At 43.6% G+C, this 19,310-nt stretch overlaps 1 protein-coding gene across 1 annotated transcript in view; it reads right to left on the bottom strand.

Moving 5' to 3' along the window:
- SLIT1 (slit guidance ligand 1) overlaps positions 1-19,310 on the bottom strand; it is a gene marked incomplete at its 5' end in the record, with an annotated part of 182,812 nt that overhangs the window by 15,647 nt on the left and 147,855 nt on the right. Inside the window, 3 exons of the mRNA XM_073595360.1 lie at positions 4,485-4,722; positions 13,948-14,085; positions 18,018-18,111. Of these exons, the coding sequence (XP_073451461.1) occupies positions 4,485-4,722; positions 13,948-14,085; positions 18,018-18,111 (470 nt within the window). The remainder of the gene's footprint in view (positions 1-4,484; positions 4,723-13,947; positions 14,086-18,017; positions 18,112-19,310) is intronic.

The following is a 19,310-nucleotide window of genomic DNA, read 5'->3' as shown; positions in this document are numbered from 1 at the left end:
GTATTCCCCGGAGATAGATGTCCTCTGCTTTCTCTTTATCATAGTAAGGAGAGACCCACAAATGTTCTCATGAAGACGGCACTTCATGGCCTGGGGGGGTTTAATACTGAGGGGACGGTAATGATATTGGGGTGTTTAATTATTGGGCAAACAGTAGTGATGTTGGGATGTTTAATAATGGAGGGCATAGAGATATTGGGGTGTTTAATAAAGGGGGGGGGTGCTGTTGAGGTGTCTAATATTAGGTGAACAGTAGAGATATATCGGGGTGTCTAATAATGGGCAAACAGTAGTGATGTTGATGTATTTCATAATGGGGGACAGTAGTGATATTGGGGTGTCTAATGATGGGCAAACAGTAGTGATATTGGGGTGCTTAATAATGGGGGGCAGTAGTGATATTGGGGTATCTAATAATGGGGGGGCAGTAGTGATATTGGGGTGTCTAATGATGGGCGAACAGTAGTGATATTGGGGTGTTTAATAATGGGGGGCAGTAGTGATATTGGGGTGTCTAATGATGGACGAACAGTGGTGATATTGGGGTGTTTAATAATGGGGGCAGTAGTGATATTGGGGTGTCTAATAATGAGAGCCCAGTAGTGATGTTGGAGTGTTATATAATGGGGAAGTAGTGATGTTGGAGCATTTAATAATGGGGGCGTTGCTGATATTGGGGTGTTTAATAATGAGGTAACAGTAGTGATATTGGGGTGTTTAATAATGAGGTAACAGTAGTGATATTGGGGTGTTTAATAATGAGGTAACAGTAGTGATATTGGGGTGTTTAATAATGAGGTAACAGTAGTGATATTGGAGCATTTAATAATGGGGGGAAGAAGTGATGTTGGGGTGTCTAATAATGGGCGAACAGTAGTGATGTTTGAGTGTTTAATAATGGGGGAAAGTAGTGATGTTGGAACATTTAATATTGGGGGGGCAGTAGTGATATTGGGGTGTCAAATAATGGGGGGGGGGGGCAGTAGTGATATTGGGGTGTCTAATGATGGGCAAACAGTGGTGTTATTGGGGTGTTTAATAATGGGCAAACAGTAGTGATGTTGGGGTGTTTAATAATGGGGGGCAGTAGTGATATTGGGGTATCTAATAACGAGAGCCCAGTAGTGATGTTGGAGTGTTATATAATGGGGGAAGTGATGTTGGAGCATTTAATAATGGGGGTGTTACTGATATTGGGGTGTTTAATTATGAGGTAACAGTAGTGATGTTGGAGCATTTAATAATGGGGGGAAGAAGTGATGTTGGGGTGTCTAATAATGGGCGAACAGTAGTGATGTTTGAGTGTTTAATAATGGGGGAGAGTAGTGATGCTGGAACATTTAATATTGGGGGGGCAGTAGTGATATTGTGGTGTCTAATAATGGGGGGCAGTAGTGATATTGGGGTGTCTAATAATGGGCAAACAGTAGTGATATTGGGGTGTTTAATAATGGGGGGCAGTAGTGATATTGGGGTGTCTAATGATGGGCGAACAGTGGTGATATTGGGGTGTTTAATAATGGGGGGCAGTAGTGATATTGGGGTGTCTAATGATGGGCGAACAGTGGTGATATTGGGGTGTTTAATAATGGGGGCAGTAGTGATATTGGGGTGTCTAATAATGAGAGCCCAGTAGTGATGTTGGAGTGTTATATAATGGGGAAGTAGTGATGTTGGAGCATTTAATAATGGGGGTGTTACTGATATTGGGGTGTTTAATAATGGGGGGAAGAAGTGATGTTGGGGTGTCTAATAATGGGCGAACACTAGTGATGTTTGAGTGGTTAATAATGGGGGAGAATAGTGATGTTGGAATATTTAATATTGGGGAGGGGCATTACTGATATTGAGGTGTTTATTAATGGGGGGACAGTAGTGATATTAGGGTGTTTTATAATGGGGGAAGAGTAGTAATGTTGGAACATTTAATATTGGGGGGCATTACTGATATTGTAACAGTAGTGACGGTGAGGTGTTTACTAGTGGGGGGCAGTAGTGATATTGGGGTGTTTAATGTTGTTCCTCTGTACAGTTTTTAAAGCATAAAGCTTCCTGCACTCTGAGAATTCTGTTACTTTATAGCAAGTCTACCATTTTTTAATTTAGAAAAATATTATGATTTGGTAATGACGAGTCCTCCTGATTCACATTCGTAGTATGGATTAGCACTTTCATTTTATGATTCTTTCATGGTTCAATACTCAGGAATTTTCACTTTGGACCTTTTAAAATTGTAACAAATTGCAACCATTTTATCATTTTAAGGACTTTACAATAAACCTTTTGTGAATAAGATTAGGAATGTAAATCAGGACTCTGGATACACGGTGATGATGTGGATGATGGTGCTGTACCTGATAGAAAGGAAGCCTGATTGGCTGTTTATTACAAGAGGTATTATTAATGACAATGCACAGACCTGTGGTTAGGAATAACAGATTGTAAATCATACATTCTCATTATTCTTCTTAAAGAGACCCGGTCACTGGACTGTCCATTTCAACAAACACCTTCCCCAAGATTATATGTACATATACACATTTAACATCATTTTTTATGCATGTTACTTTCCTGTGAACACCTTTCTTGTGTAGATTTAACAAACATGCTAATCACTGCTAAGAGGTCCAGAGATGACTTTACTCCAATAAAAGTCAAGGGGACAATCCAAAACATCTTCATATCAAAACAATGTCAATAATAATACTAGATATTGTATGAATATGGAGATGTCCTTACAGTTCTTTTAGCCCTGATGAAGGATGCATTCTTGGACCCCTGAAACCCGTTGGATACTTTTTAGACTGTCCCCCTGATTTTTGTGCTCTATGGGAACACTCTGATGGGGACACCTGATCTATGAGATCTGATAGGGACACCTGCTCTATGGGGTCTGATTGGGGACACCTGCTCTATGGGGTCTGATTGGGGACACCTGCTCTATGGGGTCTGATTGGGGACACCTGCTCTATGCAGGCACTCTGATTGGGACAGCTGCTCTATGGAGGCACTCTGATTGGGGACACCTGATCTATGGGGGCACTCTGATAGGGACACCTTCTCTATGGGGGCACTCTGATTGGGGACACCTGCTCTATGAGGGCACTCTGATTGGGGACACCTGCTCTATGGAGGCACTCTGATGGGGACACCTGCTCTATGAGGGCACTCTGATTGGGGACACCTGCTCTATGGAGGCACTCTGATGGGGACACCTGCTCTATATGGACACCTGATCTATGAGGTCTGATGGGGACACCTGATCTATGGGGCACTCTATTGGGCACACCTGCTCTATGAGGGCACTCTGATGGGGACACCTGCTTTATGGAGGCACTCTGATGGGGACACCTGCTCTATGGGGACACCTGATCTATGAGGTCTGATGGGGACACCTGATCCATGGGGGCATATTAATGGGGACACCTGCCCTATGGAGGCACTCTGATGGGGGCACCTGCTCTATGGGGGCATTCTGATAGGGACACCTGCTCTATGGGGGCACTCTGATAGGAACACCTGCTCTATGGGGGAACTCTGATGGGCACACCTGCTCTATGGGGACACCTGATCTATGAGGTCTGATGGGGACACCTGATCTATGGGGGCACTTTGATGGGGACATCTGATCTAGGGAGACACTCTGATGGGGACACCTGCTCTATGGAGACACTCTGATGGGGACACCTGATCTATGAGGTCTGATGGAGACATCTACTCTATGGAGGCATATTAATGGGGACACCAACTCTATGGGGGCACTCTGATTGGGGACACCTGATCTAGGGTGGCACTCTGATGGGGACACCTGCTCTATGGGGGCACTCTGATGGGGACACCTCATCTATGGGGGCATATTAATGGGGACACCTGATCTATGAGGGCACTCTGATAGGGACACCTGATCTATGAGGTCTGATAGGGACACCTGCTCTATGGGGGCACTCTGAAGGGCGCACCTGATCTAGGGGGGCACTTTGATGGGGACACCTGATCTAGGGGGGCACTCTAATGGGGACACTTGCTCTATGGGGGCATTCTGATGGGGACACCTGATCTAGGGGGCACTCTGATGGGGACACCTGATCTATGGGGGCACTCTGATGGGGACACCTGTTCTAAGGGGGCACGTTGATGGGGACACATGATCTATGGAGACACTCTGATGGAGACACCAGATGTAAAGGGTACTCTGGCTGGCACAGTGGTCACATGATTAGGGTCTGATCCCGCCAGCTCCCGATCATTAGTAGAGAACAAAAGGTGTCTTTGACAGCCCAGTCACTGTGTGAGGGAAAACACAAAGATCTTCCTCCCATGGACTCATACGTGCGGTCGCCACACTACGTGACATGGGCGGCAAGGGGTTAAACCAGGTTATATTCATTTATATATTACATATAATAAAATGAGCATTATGAAGTAGGAGGAGTTTTGATAGCTCAGACTGTATTTGATGGAATTATTATCTTTTTCGCACTTACCTGCAGCGTGATATTTGCCCGGGGCCAGTTCTGGAGGTCTGTGAACTGCAGGTAGGTGTCTCTGTCCACAAAGTTCACACTCAAGAGCTTTTCACACCTGGTACCGCCAAACCCGGGAAGGCACTGACACACGGCGCTGTTCCCCAGGTCGATGCATTTGGCTCCGTTCTGGCAGTCTGCTAACTTACATGGATTGGGCAAAGTGGATGACTGAGATGGCATTTCACAGAGCTGACCACTGGAAATAGACACAAAAGGTGCATTTTTTTTTTTTAGTTTTTTGTCATTTTAAGGGGTGTACTTATTATTTTAAAAAAGGTTTGCCATTGAAACTGCATGTAAATTAGTTCTGTACGAATGAGAAAAATAAAATTGAATATTCTCAGGCTACATTCTCTGCAGATCGAATGTATGAATGGGGAAAATACTGCATTGTGGCCACTAGATGGCGCTGAGGAGCATGCTTAGCGCCATCTAGTGGCCAAAATACAGTAGTTCATCTTGAGAATAGTCTGAAAATATTCCATTTTGCCCCATTCTCACAGAACGAATATACATGCAGTTTAATGGGTGAACTTTTTTTTTTTTTTTAATACATCACAAACTGTACAGAGGATTTCCTAACAAAACACTTACAAAAAGTTTATTTTACTATTCATTGGTTATATGCAAGTCAGCAGGAGGTTGGGCACTAAAATATGGTAGCTCTATACCGGTGCCTTGTAGCAGATGAGGTACACTATATTGTCAAAAGTATTGGGACGCCTGCCTTTACACACACATGAACTTTAATGCCATCCCAGTCTTAGTCCGTAGGGTTCAATATTGAGTTGGCCCACCCTTTGCAGATATAACAGCTTCACCTCTTCTGGGAAGGCCGTCCACAAGGTTTAGGAGGGTGTCTATGGGAATGTTTGACCATTCTTCCAGAAGAGCATTTGTGAGGTAAGGCACAGGTTAAAGGCGGGGAAGATGTGTGTGCATTGTGAGGTTACCTTTAAGGGTCTCATGGAGCCCATGATAAAAATTAATTTATGGGGAGGTCAGTGGGATGAAGGCCCCTTAATGTTAAAAGATCATTGGAATCATGCTATTGCCTTTGCCAAGTGGAAAGTCATCAGCTCAAGGAGCCCCTATCTGGAGATACCCGAGGGTTCTACGGAAGCCTGGAATGAGAATGGCTGCTCTAAGAAAAAAAACCTGAGTGTAATCTAAGAGGTTGTCTCCACACTGGGACATTGGAGATAGGAGGGTGCGGGGAGTCCAAACTTCATCCATGGGCAGTGCTCAAACCAGGACAGGAGCCAAAAGAAAAAAAATAAATGGAGGGGGTAGGAAAAAAGAATGGCAGAGCTAGGGAGCAAGGAATGGAGGGAACCTGAGGGTGAGGGGTGGATAAAGGAGAGAAAAGGAGGAGGGTATACAGAGCAGAGACCGGAAACGGTGTACACCCTTAAACTAGACTCTGAAAACAATCATGTAAGGAAGCCTGTCCAGCACTATATAATATGGTGGAACCCAGAACTATAATGTAAGGAGTTCCAGCACTGTACAGTATGGTGGAACCCAGAACTATAATGAAAGGAGTCCCAGCACTGTACAGTATGGTGGAACCCAAAACTATAATGAAAGGAGTCTTAGCACTGTACAGTATGGTGGAACTCTGAACTATTAAGGAAGGAGTCCCAGCACTGTACAGTATGGTGGAACCCAAAACTATAATGAAAGGAGTCCCAGCACTGTACAGTATGGTGGAACCCAGGACTATAATGTAAGGAGTCTTAGCACTGAACACTATGGTGGAACTCTGAACTATTATGTAAGGAGTCCCAGCACTGTACAGTATGGTGGAACCCAGATCTATAATGTAAGGAGTCCCAGCACTGCACAGCATGGAAGAACCCAGATCTACAATGTAAGGAGCCCCAGCACTGTACAGTATGGTGGAACCCAGCACTATAACGTAAGGAGCCCCAGCACTGTACAGTATGGTGGATTCCAGAACATTAATGAAAGGAGTCCCATCACTGTACAGTATGGTGGATTCCAGAACATTAATGAAAGGAGCCCCAGCACTGTACAGTATGGTGGAACCCAGCACTATAACGTAAGGAGCCCCAGCACTGTACAGTATGGTGGAACCCAGGACTATAATGTAAGGAGTCCCAGCACTGTACAGTATGGTGGATTCCAGAACATTAATGAAAGGAGTCCCATCACTGTACAGTATGGTGGATCCCGTAACTTTAATGAAAGGAGTCCCAGCACTGTACAGTATGGTGGATTCCAGAACATTAATGAAAGGAGTCCCAGCACTGTACAGTATGGTGGAACCCAGGACTATAATGTAAGGAGTCTCAGCACTGTAGAGTATGATGGAACCTGTAACTTTAATGAAAGGAGTCCCAGCACTGTATAGTATGGTGGAACCTAGGACTATAATGTAAGGAGTCCCAGCACTGTATAGTATGGTGGAACCTAGGACTATAATGTAAGGAGTCCCAGCACTGTAGAGTATGGTTGATCCCGTAACTTTCATGAAAGGAGTCCCAGCACTGTACAGTGTGGTGGAACCCAGAACTATAATGTAAGGAGTCCTATCCCCGCACAGTATGGTGGAACCCAGAACTTTAATTAAAGGAGTCCCAGCAGTGTACAGTATGGTGGAACCCAGAACATTAATGTAAGGAGCCCCAGCACTGTACAGTATGGTGGAACCCAGGACTATAATGTAAGGAGTCTCAGCACTGTACAGTATGGTGGAACCCAGGACTATAATGTAAGGAGTCTCAGCACTGTACAGTATGGTGAAACCCAGATCTATAACGTAAGTAGTCCCAGCACTGTACAGTATGGTGGAACCCAGAACTTTAATGTAAGGACTGTCAGCACTGCATAATATGGTGGAACCCAGAACTATAATGTAAGGATTCTCAGCACTGTACAGTATGGTGAAACCCAGAAATTTAATTAAAGGAGTCCCAGCACTGTACAGTATGGTGGAACCCAGAACTATAATGTAAGGAGTCCCAGCACTGCACAGTATGGTGGATCCCGTAACTTTAATGTAAGGAGTCCCAGCACTGTACTGTATGGTGGAACCCAGGACTATAATGTAAGGAGTCCCAGCACTGTACAGTATGGTTGATCCTGTAACTTTCATGAAAGGAGTCTCAGCATTGTACAGTATGGTGGAACCCAGATCTGCTCATTGCAGCAGAGGAAGCAGTGAATACAATTTTAGAATAAAATGAAAAAGGCAGCCAGTGTGTAATGACAGGTAAGGAAGCTGGCAGCAATAACCTTTAAAATGCTAAATCTAGAGAGCAATATTTGACAAAACCTGCCATTATCATGCACCATCTAAAACAAAATGAATAGTTTCTAATGTCTCCTTCCCACCAGGTACTCTACAAGCATATATGGGTTACCTGCCCTAAACATTTGGGAACAGTGTTATTAAATATATTTCAGACCAGCTTAAAGAAAACATGCTTAGTAATGGCAAAAGCCTATTTTTCCATATTTGGAATTAAGAAATAACCTGGGAGGAATAGTGCCCCATGATTGGTATCAGTGGGAGGAATAGTGCCCCATCATTGGTATCGGTGGGAGGAATAGTGCCCCATTATTTGTGTCAGTGGGAGGAATAGTGTCCCATCATTGGTGTCAGTGGGAGGAATAGTGTCCCATCATTGGTGTCAGTGGGAGGAATAGTGTCCCATCATTGGTATCAGTGGGAGGAATAGTGCCCCATCATTGGTGTCAGTGGGAAGAATAGTGCCCCATCGTTTATGTCAGTGGAAGGAATAGTGCCCCATTGTTGGTGAAAGCGGGAAGAATATTGCCCCGTTACTGGTGTCAGTGGCAGGAGGGCCACAGTTTGGAGACCGCTGACCTATACTGATGTAAGTTACGTCTTGCTTGGTTAAGTTCCACAATGTCTTTTTTAATTTTGTATGAGGAACAACTTTCAATAAAGAACTTATTTCTTTCAATGTAAAAAAAAAAAATGGAAAAATGTGACATCCAACACAATCCATTTTATTCAATTTGGCAAACTAGGTGAGTGAATTTTGTTTTGGCCTTGATCACACCGTAGAGGAAAGACACATTGCCATGACATCACACCCGTAACTTCAACTTTTCGCCTTTCTTCTCTAAGCTTTATCAGAAGGTAAGAGGATTTGAGTCAATAGGATTTTAGCCGAGAATAGTCCTTGTAAACAAGTAATGCTGCCCGATGAATTCCCCTGAGTCTCCTTATGTAGCTTATGTAGAGAATTGGGGATTCAAATTGTTTAACATTTTAGCTGCCGAACTCCCACACATGTGATGAAGCATCACTGGAGGAGAATTATAGTGCAGCGGCCAATTTCGAGAAAGCAGTTTTCTGTAAAAGACGAGGACTTAAAGGGCATCTCATCCCTATTTATATTTAAGGAAGTCTTGGGGTATTTTGAAAGGTAATTATATGTAATAAAACTTGACCTTTCATCGGAGATGGAAAGAACCAATCTTCTACAGATTCTGTTCTATGGTAATAGGAAATAAAATATGGAGGTGCACAGGACTAGAGTTGGCCTCAGGCTATGGAGGCACACAGGACTAGAGATGGCCTCAAGCAATGGAGGCACGCAGAACTAGAGATAACCTCAAGCAATGGAGGCACACAGGACTAGAGATGGCCTCAAGCAATGGAGGCACGCAGAACTAGAGATAACCTCAAGCAATAGAGGCACGCAGAACTAGAAATAACCTCAAGCAATGGAGGCACGCAGAATTAGAGATGGCCTTAAGCTATGGAGGCACACAGGACTAGAGTTGCCCTCAGGCTATGGAGGCACACAGGGCCAGAGTTGGCTTCAGGCTATGGAAGCACACATGACTAGAGATGCCCTCAGGCTATGAAGGCATATAGGACTAGAGCCACCCACAGGCTATGGAGGCATATAGGACTAGCGTTGCCCCCAGTCTATGGAGGCACACAGGCCCAAGGTTGCCCTTAGGCTATGGAGGCATACATGCCTAGAGTTAGCCTCAAGCTTTGGAGGCACACAAGACTAGAACTGGCCTCAGGCTATGAAGACACACAGGCCTAGGGTTGCCCTCAGGCTATGGAGGCATACAGGCCTAGATTTAGCCGCAGGCTATGGAGGCACACAGGATTAGAATTGGTCTCAGGCTATGGAGGCACACAGGGCCAGAGTTGGCTTCAGGCTATGGAAGCACACATGACTAGAGATGCCCTCAGGCTATGAAGGCATACTGGACTAGAGTCGCCCACAGGCTATGGAGGCACATAGGACTACATTTACCCCCAGTCTATGGAAGCGCACGGGCCTAGAGTTGCCCTCAGGCTATGGAGGCATACATGCCTAGAGTTAGCCTCAAGCTTTGGAGGCACACAAGACTAGAACTGGCCTCAGGCTATGAAGACACACAGGCCTAGAGTTGCCCTCAGGCTATGGATGCATACAGGCCTAGAGTTAGCCTCAGGCTATGGAGGCACACAAGACTAGAGTTGGTCTTAGGCTATAAAGGCTCACACACTAAGGGTTGCCCTCAGGCTATGGAGACACACAGGCATTGGAATGTACCAATCTTCTATAGATTCTGTGCTGTGCTATGGAAGTAGGAAATAAAATATGGAGGCACACTGGCCTAGAGGCTGCCTCAGGCTTTGGAGGCACACAGGGCTACAGTTGGCCTCAGATTCCATAGCCAACAGGCTTTAGAGTTTGTCCCAGGCGATGAAGGTACACAGGCTGAGAGTTGCCCATGGGCTATGGAGTTGGCCTAGAGTTGACCTTCTGCTTTTTACACATGTAGCTGAATGCAGAAGTGGTTATCCAGCTTAAGATTCTGCAAGTTACATTCATTTGCATGTATTGGAAAGTCTGGTTAATACTTGAAAGCAGTATCAGAACAGGTTCCTCGTTAATACTTGCCAGCCACTGACCAGGAACGTGCGGTGAGAGGGTGTTCCCCTTACTACTGCGCCTGGGGGGCCTTGCCCTCCTGCCCACCCTTTGTCCCATCCCAACCCTGCTTGGCAGAAGATGTATATTATGGGCTGCCATTATTATTATTTTGTTTTGAAGGTTAAAATCCCAAACCTCTCAGATGTTAGCCACCTAACATGCAAATGCTACTTCTGAGTCAATGGCTTACTAAATCGTGAAGTAACGATAAGGATGACAGAGGAGCAGCAAGCACCTTCCAAAACAAGTCAGCAGTTGGAAGCCAAGGTCCCCATTCTGACCCATCCCCCTTTAACCACCTGTGTGTATGGAGCTATTCGGGGGGAAGGCTGAGCGGTTCTTTGGAACATGACCCTTTTGAAATCCATGTATTTGGTCTTTACTAAAACACCATTATTGTTGGAAGAACCAAGAACAGCCGAGTCCTCTCATTGTGACAGCCAAGGTGGGGATCGGTGTAGTAGGGAATGCGATTAGCGGTTCTTTCAGCACTGATCACTAGAACAGGTGTTCCAGCATGCTTGTTAAAATGTAACAAAAATAGATACATTGTAGTTATCTGCAGTTGTCAGGAGACGCTAATTGCGTCTAATATTTTACACTGGAATTGCTGAAGTTGGGTCTATATATACACACACAAACATCTTTTTTATTTTATTTTTTTTTACCAATATTCTATCACTAATTTGCCTAAATTGACTCCTTTCTCTCCCTAGTAAGTATTTATATTACCATGTTATATATTAAATGTTTGTGCTTTTGTTCATTCATTTTTGCAGCATAAGTGGTAAAATGCAAAATTATAAACAAAAAAAAAAACAATTTTGTAACAGAAACGTCATCATTTTATATCATGTTGTGATAAAAAAAAAAATCACAGAATAAAATTTGTGCTTAGTATAAAAAAATATAAAAATACTATATAAAAACTACTATATAAAACTATAAATATTATATAAAAATATAGTATAAAAAATGTAAGCAGCACTCCAAAGCCTAGCTTTCTGTGTTTAACCTCTGCGCGCCGCCACCTCCCGGCCCTTTAAGAGGTTTAGGATGCCGGGAGGCGGGGTTTAAGATCGCATGACCATTGTGATTGGCTGTCACGGCATTTATGTCATCCGAAAACCGCAGATCGCAAGCAGAAATCGAAAAGCTTTCGGTTAGGCACCGTTGACTGTGCCGTACGCTCTCGGGGACTGCTGTATTGACAGCAATTCAATACTGGTCCAAGGTCCAGGTGCCGATGGGGCCGCATATGTGCGTGCGGCTGGCGTCAAGGGGTTAATAATGATCAAAAAAGGAAGACTGCATACATTGAGGTCTCCACCCGAAACCAACCTTTCTTGATGCGTTTCACCACTGCTGGCTTGCTCACAAGGATAGGGGAAGTCCCGAAACACGTCAAGGAAGGTTGGTCTTGGGTGGAGACATCAATGTTTGTAGTCTTTTTTTGATTATTAATAAACACAGAAAGAAAAGACTGCATACATAGATGTCTCCACCCTAAACCAACCTTTCTTGGCACGTTTCACCACTGCTGACTTGCTTACAAGGTTAGGTGAAGTCCTGAAACACGTGAAGGAAGGTTGGTCTTGGGTGGAGACATCCATGTATGCAGTCTTTTTAAATTATTATTAAACACAGAAAGAAAAGACTGCATAGATCGATGTCTCCACCCTAAACCAACCTTCCTTGATGGGTTTCACCACTGCTGGCTTGCTCACAAGGATAGGGGAAGTCCCGAAACCTGTCAAGGCAGGTTGGGCTTGGGTGGAGACATCAATGTTTGTAGTCTTTTTTGATTACCGATAAACACAGAAAGAAAAGATTGCATACATAGATGTCTCCACCCTAAACCAACCTTTCCTTGATGCGTTTCACCACTGCTGGCTTGCTCACAAGGATAGGGGAAGTCCCGAAACACGTCAAGGAAGGTTGGTCTTGGGTGGAGACATCAATGTTTGTAGTCTTTTTTGACTATTAATAAACACAGAAAGAAAAGACTACATAGATTGATGTCTCCACCCGAAACCAACCTTTCTTGGCACGTTTCACCACTGCTGACTTGCTTACAAGGTTAGGTGGAAGTCTAGAAACACATCAAGAAAGGTTGGTTTTGGGTGAAGACATCGATGTATGTAGTCTGTTTTGATTATTATTAAACACAGAAAGAAAAGACTGCATACATCGATGTCTCCACCCGAAAACAACCTTTATTGACGCGTTTCACCACTGCTGGCTTGCTCACAAGGATAGGGGAAGTCCCGAAACATGTCAAGGAAGGTTGGTTTTGGGTGAAGACATCAATGTATGTAGTCTGTTTTGATCATTATTAAACACAGAAAGAAAAGACTGCATACATTGATGTCTCCACCCGAAACCAACCTTCCTTGACGTGTTTCACCACTGCTGGCTTGCTCACAAGGATAGGGGAAGTCCCGAAAACACATCAAAGAATGTTGGTTTTTGGTGGAGACATCAATGTATGAAGTCTGTTTTGTTTATTATTTACCGCCTGAGCTCCAGGAGATTTTACCCCCCCCCCCCCCCCTTCATGACCAGGCCATTTTTTGCTATGTGGAGATGCGCTACTTTTAACTGGCAATTGCGCGGTCATGCAACACTGTACATAAATGAAATTTATATAATATATTTCACACAAATAGAGCTTTCCTTTGATGGCATTTGATCACCACTGGGTTTTTTATTCTTTGCGATATAAACGAAAAAGCCAAAAAATTGGGGGGAAAAAAACAATATTTTTTACTTTCTGCTATAAAACATATTCAATAAGATTTTTTTAAAAAATCCAATATCTTCATCAATTTTGGCCGAAATGTATTCTGCTTCATGTCTTTGATTAAAAAAAAACATCCCAATAAGTGTATATTGATTGGTTTGTGTGAAACTATGGTATATATCCTTATAATATATAATATAATTTTTTTTTAATACTACTAATGGTGACTTATAATGGGACTGCAATAGTGCGCTGGGCAATCTGACACTAACTGATGCTGGAGGGAACTGCCACTGACACTAATACAGTGATCAGTGATAATACACTGGGAAGGGGTTAACATCTAGGGCAATCAAAAGGTTAAATGTGTGCCTGTTTACTTTGTGTGTACAGTGTGCTGCTTTTACTAGTAGATCTCTTAGTTTCTCATCCCTGCTTTAGGGTGCGAGTGTGCACCCTAAACCTCGAAAGTAGGCAGGGATATTCGGGGTATGATGCTTTGCCTAAACCGGCCTCCCATTTTCAGTATATTGGGGGCGGGTGGGCCGGAATTGGTTAAAAACGAAAAGAAAAGACTGCATACATTGATGTCTCCATCCGAAACCAACCTTGCTCGACGCGTTTCACTACTGCTGGCTATGCAATAAAGATCATTCTTGGAGTTCACATTTAACTAATTTCATTCGGTACATTGGTAGTGGAAGATGATTACTGGGCCTTAGACCTGTGCTTTTACCTGTATCCCCCTGTACACTGGCAGGAGTAGCCGTTCACCTCATCCACACACTTGGCGTTGTTCTGGCAGCGGTGGTCCCGGCAGTCGTCGTGGTTGAGGCTGCAGTTTTCCCCTCCATAGCCTGGAGCACATTCACATCTATGAGACAAAGTCCAAGAAAAACCCGAGAGTCAGTAGTGTTTGCAAGATACAGCCAAAAGCTACGCTGATGTGCACAGAGTTGTACACAATAGCAACCAACCATATGTTATTATAGAGAAGAAATAGTAGTAGATAATAGAAGTGGAATTAGACGATAAATTTGATGGATACTAAACTTTATTATTTACCCAATAGCTCAGATTGTATTAAGAAGCCTCGCCCCTAATGACTAAAGCCCGCAGCCAATCAGTGGTCTTCAAACTGTGGCTTAAGGGCTGGATGCAGCCCTTTGCTTGCCTTTATCCAGCCCTTGAGACACTTTTCCTCCAACTAACACCAATGATGGGGCATCATTCCTACCACTGACACCATTGATGGAGAACTATTTCTCCCAATGACACCAATGATAGGTCACTATTCCTTCCACTGATATCATCAATGGAGCATTATTCCTCCTACTAAATCCAATGATGGGACGTTGTCTATTTCCACTCACATTGGTATTTTCTACTCTAATGGCCACAGTCCAGCTCCCCCTAAAGCCTGAAAGACAGTAAACTGTCCCTTTGTTTAGAAAGTTTCGAGACCCTTGCCAGATATGCTTTATGTGTCAATGCCAATTTAAGCTCTAGGTTGATGAATGGGCTTCATTGCGAGTTTGAAAAATGGATTTCGCTGCTGGCTCGGATTGTGAAAGCTGCTCTGTCCTACAGTGACAGATATTTCCAGGGATGAGGTCATATAGGAAATCTACTCCACACACGATGGTCTTGTCCAAAAATTGATATCATTTTGGTCTTGCGGTGTAGGTGTGATAGCGCTGGACTAATCGAAGCAAGGTCTTGATAGTGTTGGATATAGCATAGAAGACAGTCCTCCTTCAAAGGGGCTAAGGTGCAATGAAGGTGCAGTGTAGATGGACCTAGTTTAAGTATCGGGCTGCTGCCTCTTTGATAGCCTCAAAGAGAATGCTCAGTAGATGACAAACTCTGGGATGGGTATTGAGGAGCACCCAGTACAAACGTTCATGACTCTCAGAGGTCAAATGGAGATTTTCCTTGAATAAAGGTCTCAGGTAATTCCAATGTATTTCGGGGGAAACACCTCCCTGTCACCATATGCAAAGATCCTGGGACAGCACGTTTTTACTTCCCCTTCCCAGGCCCTACTACTCTGCAGCAAAAGTCCATCTCCTTTTTATTTATAGTGGTTGGTAAAGGTTGGTAACAAGGGGTTGCAGGTTCGGGTCAAGCAAAAGCATAGTCGAGCAACAAACCTAAGCTTGGTAACAAGTGGTTTCAGGTTGGAATGAAGCGGAAGCATAGTCAAGGAACAAGTCAAAGGTTGGTAACAAGTGGTTTCAGGTTGGTATGAAGTGGAAGCATAGTCAAGGAACAAGTCAAAGGTTGGTAACAAGTGGTTACAGGTTGGAATGAAACGAAAGCGTAGTCAAGGAACAAGCCAAAGGTTGGTAACAAGTGGTTGCAGGTTGGGATCAAACGGAAGCATAGTCGAGGAACAAGCCTAAGCTTGGTAACAAGTGATTGCAGGTTGGGATCAAGCGAAAGTACAGTCAAGGAACAAGCCAAAGGTCAATAACAAGTGGCTGCAGGCAGTGCAGAGCCCAGGGCGAACATGCCACACTGCGCCCCCCAAGATGTATGAGAATTATGTGTCAGCAGCTGGCAAAAACCTTAGGTGGCTCTATCTCTCTAGCATCCTCACTGTCTTGCAACCAACTTGCCCAAAAAGCTGTAGCTTGGGTATGGATTCCACATTTTGAGTTCACCCAGCCTAAACAAGCCAAAGGTCAGTAACAGGTGGTCATAGGTTAGAATTAAGCAGAAGCGTAGTTGAAGAACAAGCCAAAGGTCAGTAATGACTGGTGGCAAAGATACAGACGGCAGCAGGAGAGACAAGAGCGAGATATTGGCTGGAGAGAGCACAATAATCTGGCAAACAGGAAGTGCAAAAGCTTAAATAGGAAGTTCATTTGAGGAGCAAAGAGTTCAAGGTTCACCAGAAACAAGGCAAAAGGCAGGACTGTCCAATGGGTCAGACAGGAAGCTGTCCAGCATCTCAGGTTGCTCAGCCAAAACACATCACCAGACACAGCAAAGGTTGCAAGTTCAGACCCGGGTCCTGACAAATAATCTCCACAGCTAGTCCTTCCCCTACCCCACTTCCCTTCCCCCATTGCTAGCACTGGCCTCCAAGTTTGCATGTGGATCATGGAATGTGGGACATTCCCTGGGTATGCCAAAAGTATAATATTGTTTTATGACTAACTCCCATTAGCTACTTGCTACTATGTAAGCCCCCTTAGCCTTGGCAATGTTTCTGAAGGTTTAGCTCAGCCCACATATGGACAATACTGTTGTTCTGCTTTTCTTTGAAAGTGCTACTAAAAAGGAAAAATACATTCCTTCACCGTCAACGGCTTAGAAAAGACTGATAAAATTGTATATAGACTGACACACTTCCCAACATTTGGAAACCTTGGTGAACCCACTGAGAACTTCTAAATCATAGGACGAGCTCACCTACTGTCCAATTTTTTAATCTCTTTCTCCCTAAGCTTTGGATAAAAGATATTAGATTATCTATTGTCACATGTTTGGATCTGAACCTATGACCACTGCTGTGTCTGGCAGTAGCTCTTCTTGCTAAGCCACCTGAGATACTGGACAGCACTCTTTCTAATCGTTTAGGCAATCCTGCCTTGTGCCTTGTTTCTGGTGCACCTTGAACTCCTCCCATGAGCTTCCTAATTCTTGTCTCTCCTGCTGTCGTCTGTATCTGCACTATTCCTCATTACCAACCTTGGCTTGTTCCTTGACTACGCTTCCGCTTCATTCCAACCTGTAACCACTTGTTACCAACCTTTGGCTTGTTCCTTGACCACGCTTCCACTTCATACCAACCTGAAACCACTTGTTATCAACCTTTGGCTTGTTCCTTGACTAGGCTTCCACTTCATACCAACCTGAAACCACTTGTTACCAACCTTTGGCTTGTTCTTTGACTACGCTTCCACTTCATACCAACCTGAAACCACTTGTTACCAACCTTTGGATTCTTCCTTGACTACGCTTCTGCTTCATTCCAACCTGTAACCACTTGTTACCAACCTTTGGCTTGTTCCTTGACTACGCTTCCGCTTCATACCAACCTGAAACCACTTGTTACCAACCTTTGGCTTGTTCCTTGACTACGCTTCTGCTTCATTCCAACTTGTAACCACTTGTTACCGACCTTTGGCTTGTTCCTTGACTACGCTTCTGCTTCATTCCAACCTGTAACCACTTGTTACCAACCTTTGGCTTGTTCTTTGACTACACTTCTGCTTAATACCAACCTGCAACCACTTGTTACCAAGCTTAGGTTTGTTCCTCGAAGCTGCTTTTGCTTGACCCCGACCTGCAACCCCTTGTTACCAACCTTTCTCCTACTTACGGACTGCGCTTCTGCTTGATCCCTACCTGCTATATCAGCTACTGGGCTCCCGACTTGCTAACCTTCTGGTGGGGTGATCCTGAGAACCACGACCAGGTACTAACACGCAACAAAACCCATCTCCACCATCAGGAGCTCTGGTGTTAGTGCTTAGACCCCTCCACCTGGGTTGAGCCCGCGTCATCCACCAGGGTGATCTGCTTTGGTGCTTATCCTGTTGGTTGGTGGGAGTCTCTCTACGGCTGTAGCTACTTGCCTCTGAGCCTGACCTCTAACCGTGACACCATCATTGTTTTCTACTTCATCCTAATAGAAGGCTGGCAGCTGGTGGCCTGGAAGTTAACCGTTTGGTTAAAAGTCAAGGCCAATGAGTTCTTGGTGCTCATTAATGGAAAAATATAAGACTACAGAGGGGAGGGCCCTTCCTTACTAGGCATTTACTGCAAAAAACATATAAAAAATGGTGCACTTACTTTGGACCCTCTGCAGTTGCAACGCATTTGGAATTGGGATGACAAGGATTGAGCTCCACAGAACAAAAGTCCACCAACTGTTCACAGTATTCGCCTGTCATTAGAGAGAATGGAAAAAAAAAAAAAAAGCAGACGAGTGAGCGAGAACTCTAATTTTTTTTTTGCTTTTTAACATTAAAAATGCAGATAAAAATAAATTCTACACCTCTGCAACTCTTTTTTCGGGCTCCTGGACAACAAGTAGAAATAATGGCAACAAAACATGACATTTAAGGCCTGAAGATTAACCATTTGACCTCCGGAAGATTTACCCCCTTCACCACCAGGCCAGTTTTTTGAGATACAGCAACTCCGTTACTTTAACTGACAATTGCGCGGTCGTGCGACGTTGTACCCAAATACAATTTTTGACCTTTTTTTTCTCCCCACAAATAGAGATTTCTTTTGGTGGTATTTGATCACCTCTGCGGTTTATATTTTTTGCGCTACAAACAAAAAAATACCGACAATTTTGAAAAAAAAAAAAATATATTTTTTACTTTCTGCTTTAACGCTTTGTAAAAAAAAATCGAATTTCTTCATCAATTTAGGCAAATATGTATTTTGTTACATATTTTTGGTAAAAAAAAAATCCCAATAAGTGAATTTTGATTGGTTTGCGCAAAAGTTTTGCACGTCTACAAACTAAGGAATTTTTTTTTTAAATTTTTATTTATTTATTTATTTTTTTGATTAGTTTGCACAAAAGTTATAGCATCTACAAACGAAGGGATAATTTTTTATTTATTTTTTTTTATATTTTTTTTTTTTGAATGAATGAATAACGCTCGACCTGGAGAGAAAATAGCCTCATGAAACTTTCGATTTTTGCCTTTGATTGTATAGAGAGTGAAGCTGTCTGGAGGGTTTGTCTGAGAGGTCATCTAAGCAATTACACAGCCACTAGCCATCAGCTCCATCTAGTGGCCCTAATGTGGTCTTTTGCCCATTTACTCTATTCTGTCTCAATGAATAACATTCGACCTGGAGAGAAAATAGTTTAATGAACAAATTGACTTTTGTCTCTGATTGTAAAGAGAGAGAAGCAGGCTGTAGGTTTATCTAAGCAATTGCACAGCTGCTAACCATCAGCTCCATCTAGTGGTCATAATGCGGTATTTTGTGCATTTACGCTATTCCGCAAGAATGAATAATACTCGACCTGGAGAGAAAATAGCCTCATGAACATTCAATTTTTTTGCCTTTGATTATATAAGGAGTGAAGCTGGCTGGAGGGTTTGTCTGAGAGGTCAT

This window comes from Aquarana catesbeiana, linkage group LG08 (genome assembly GCF_042186555.1).
Source record: "Aquarana catesbeiana isolate 2022-GZ linkage group LG08, ASM4218655v1, whole genome shotgun sequence".
NCBI classification, from domain to species: Eukaryota; Metazoa; Chordata; class Amphibia; order Anura; family Ranidae; genus Aquarana; species Aquarana catesbeiana.
This window is presented reverse-complemented; position numbering and strand designations above follow the sequence as displayed.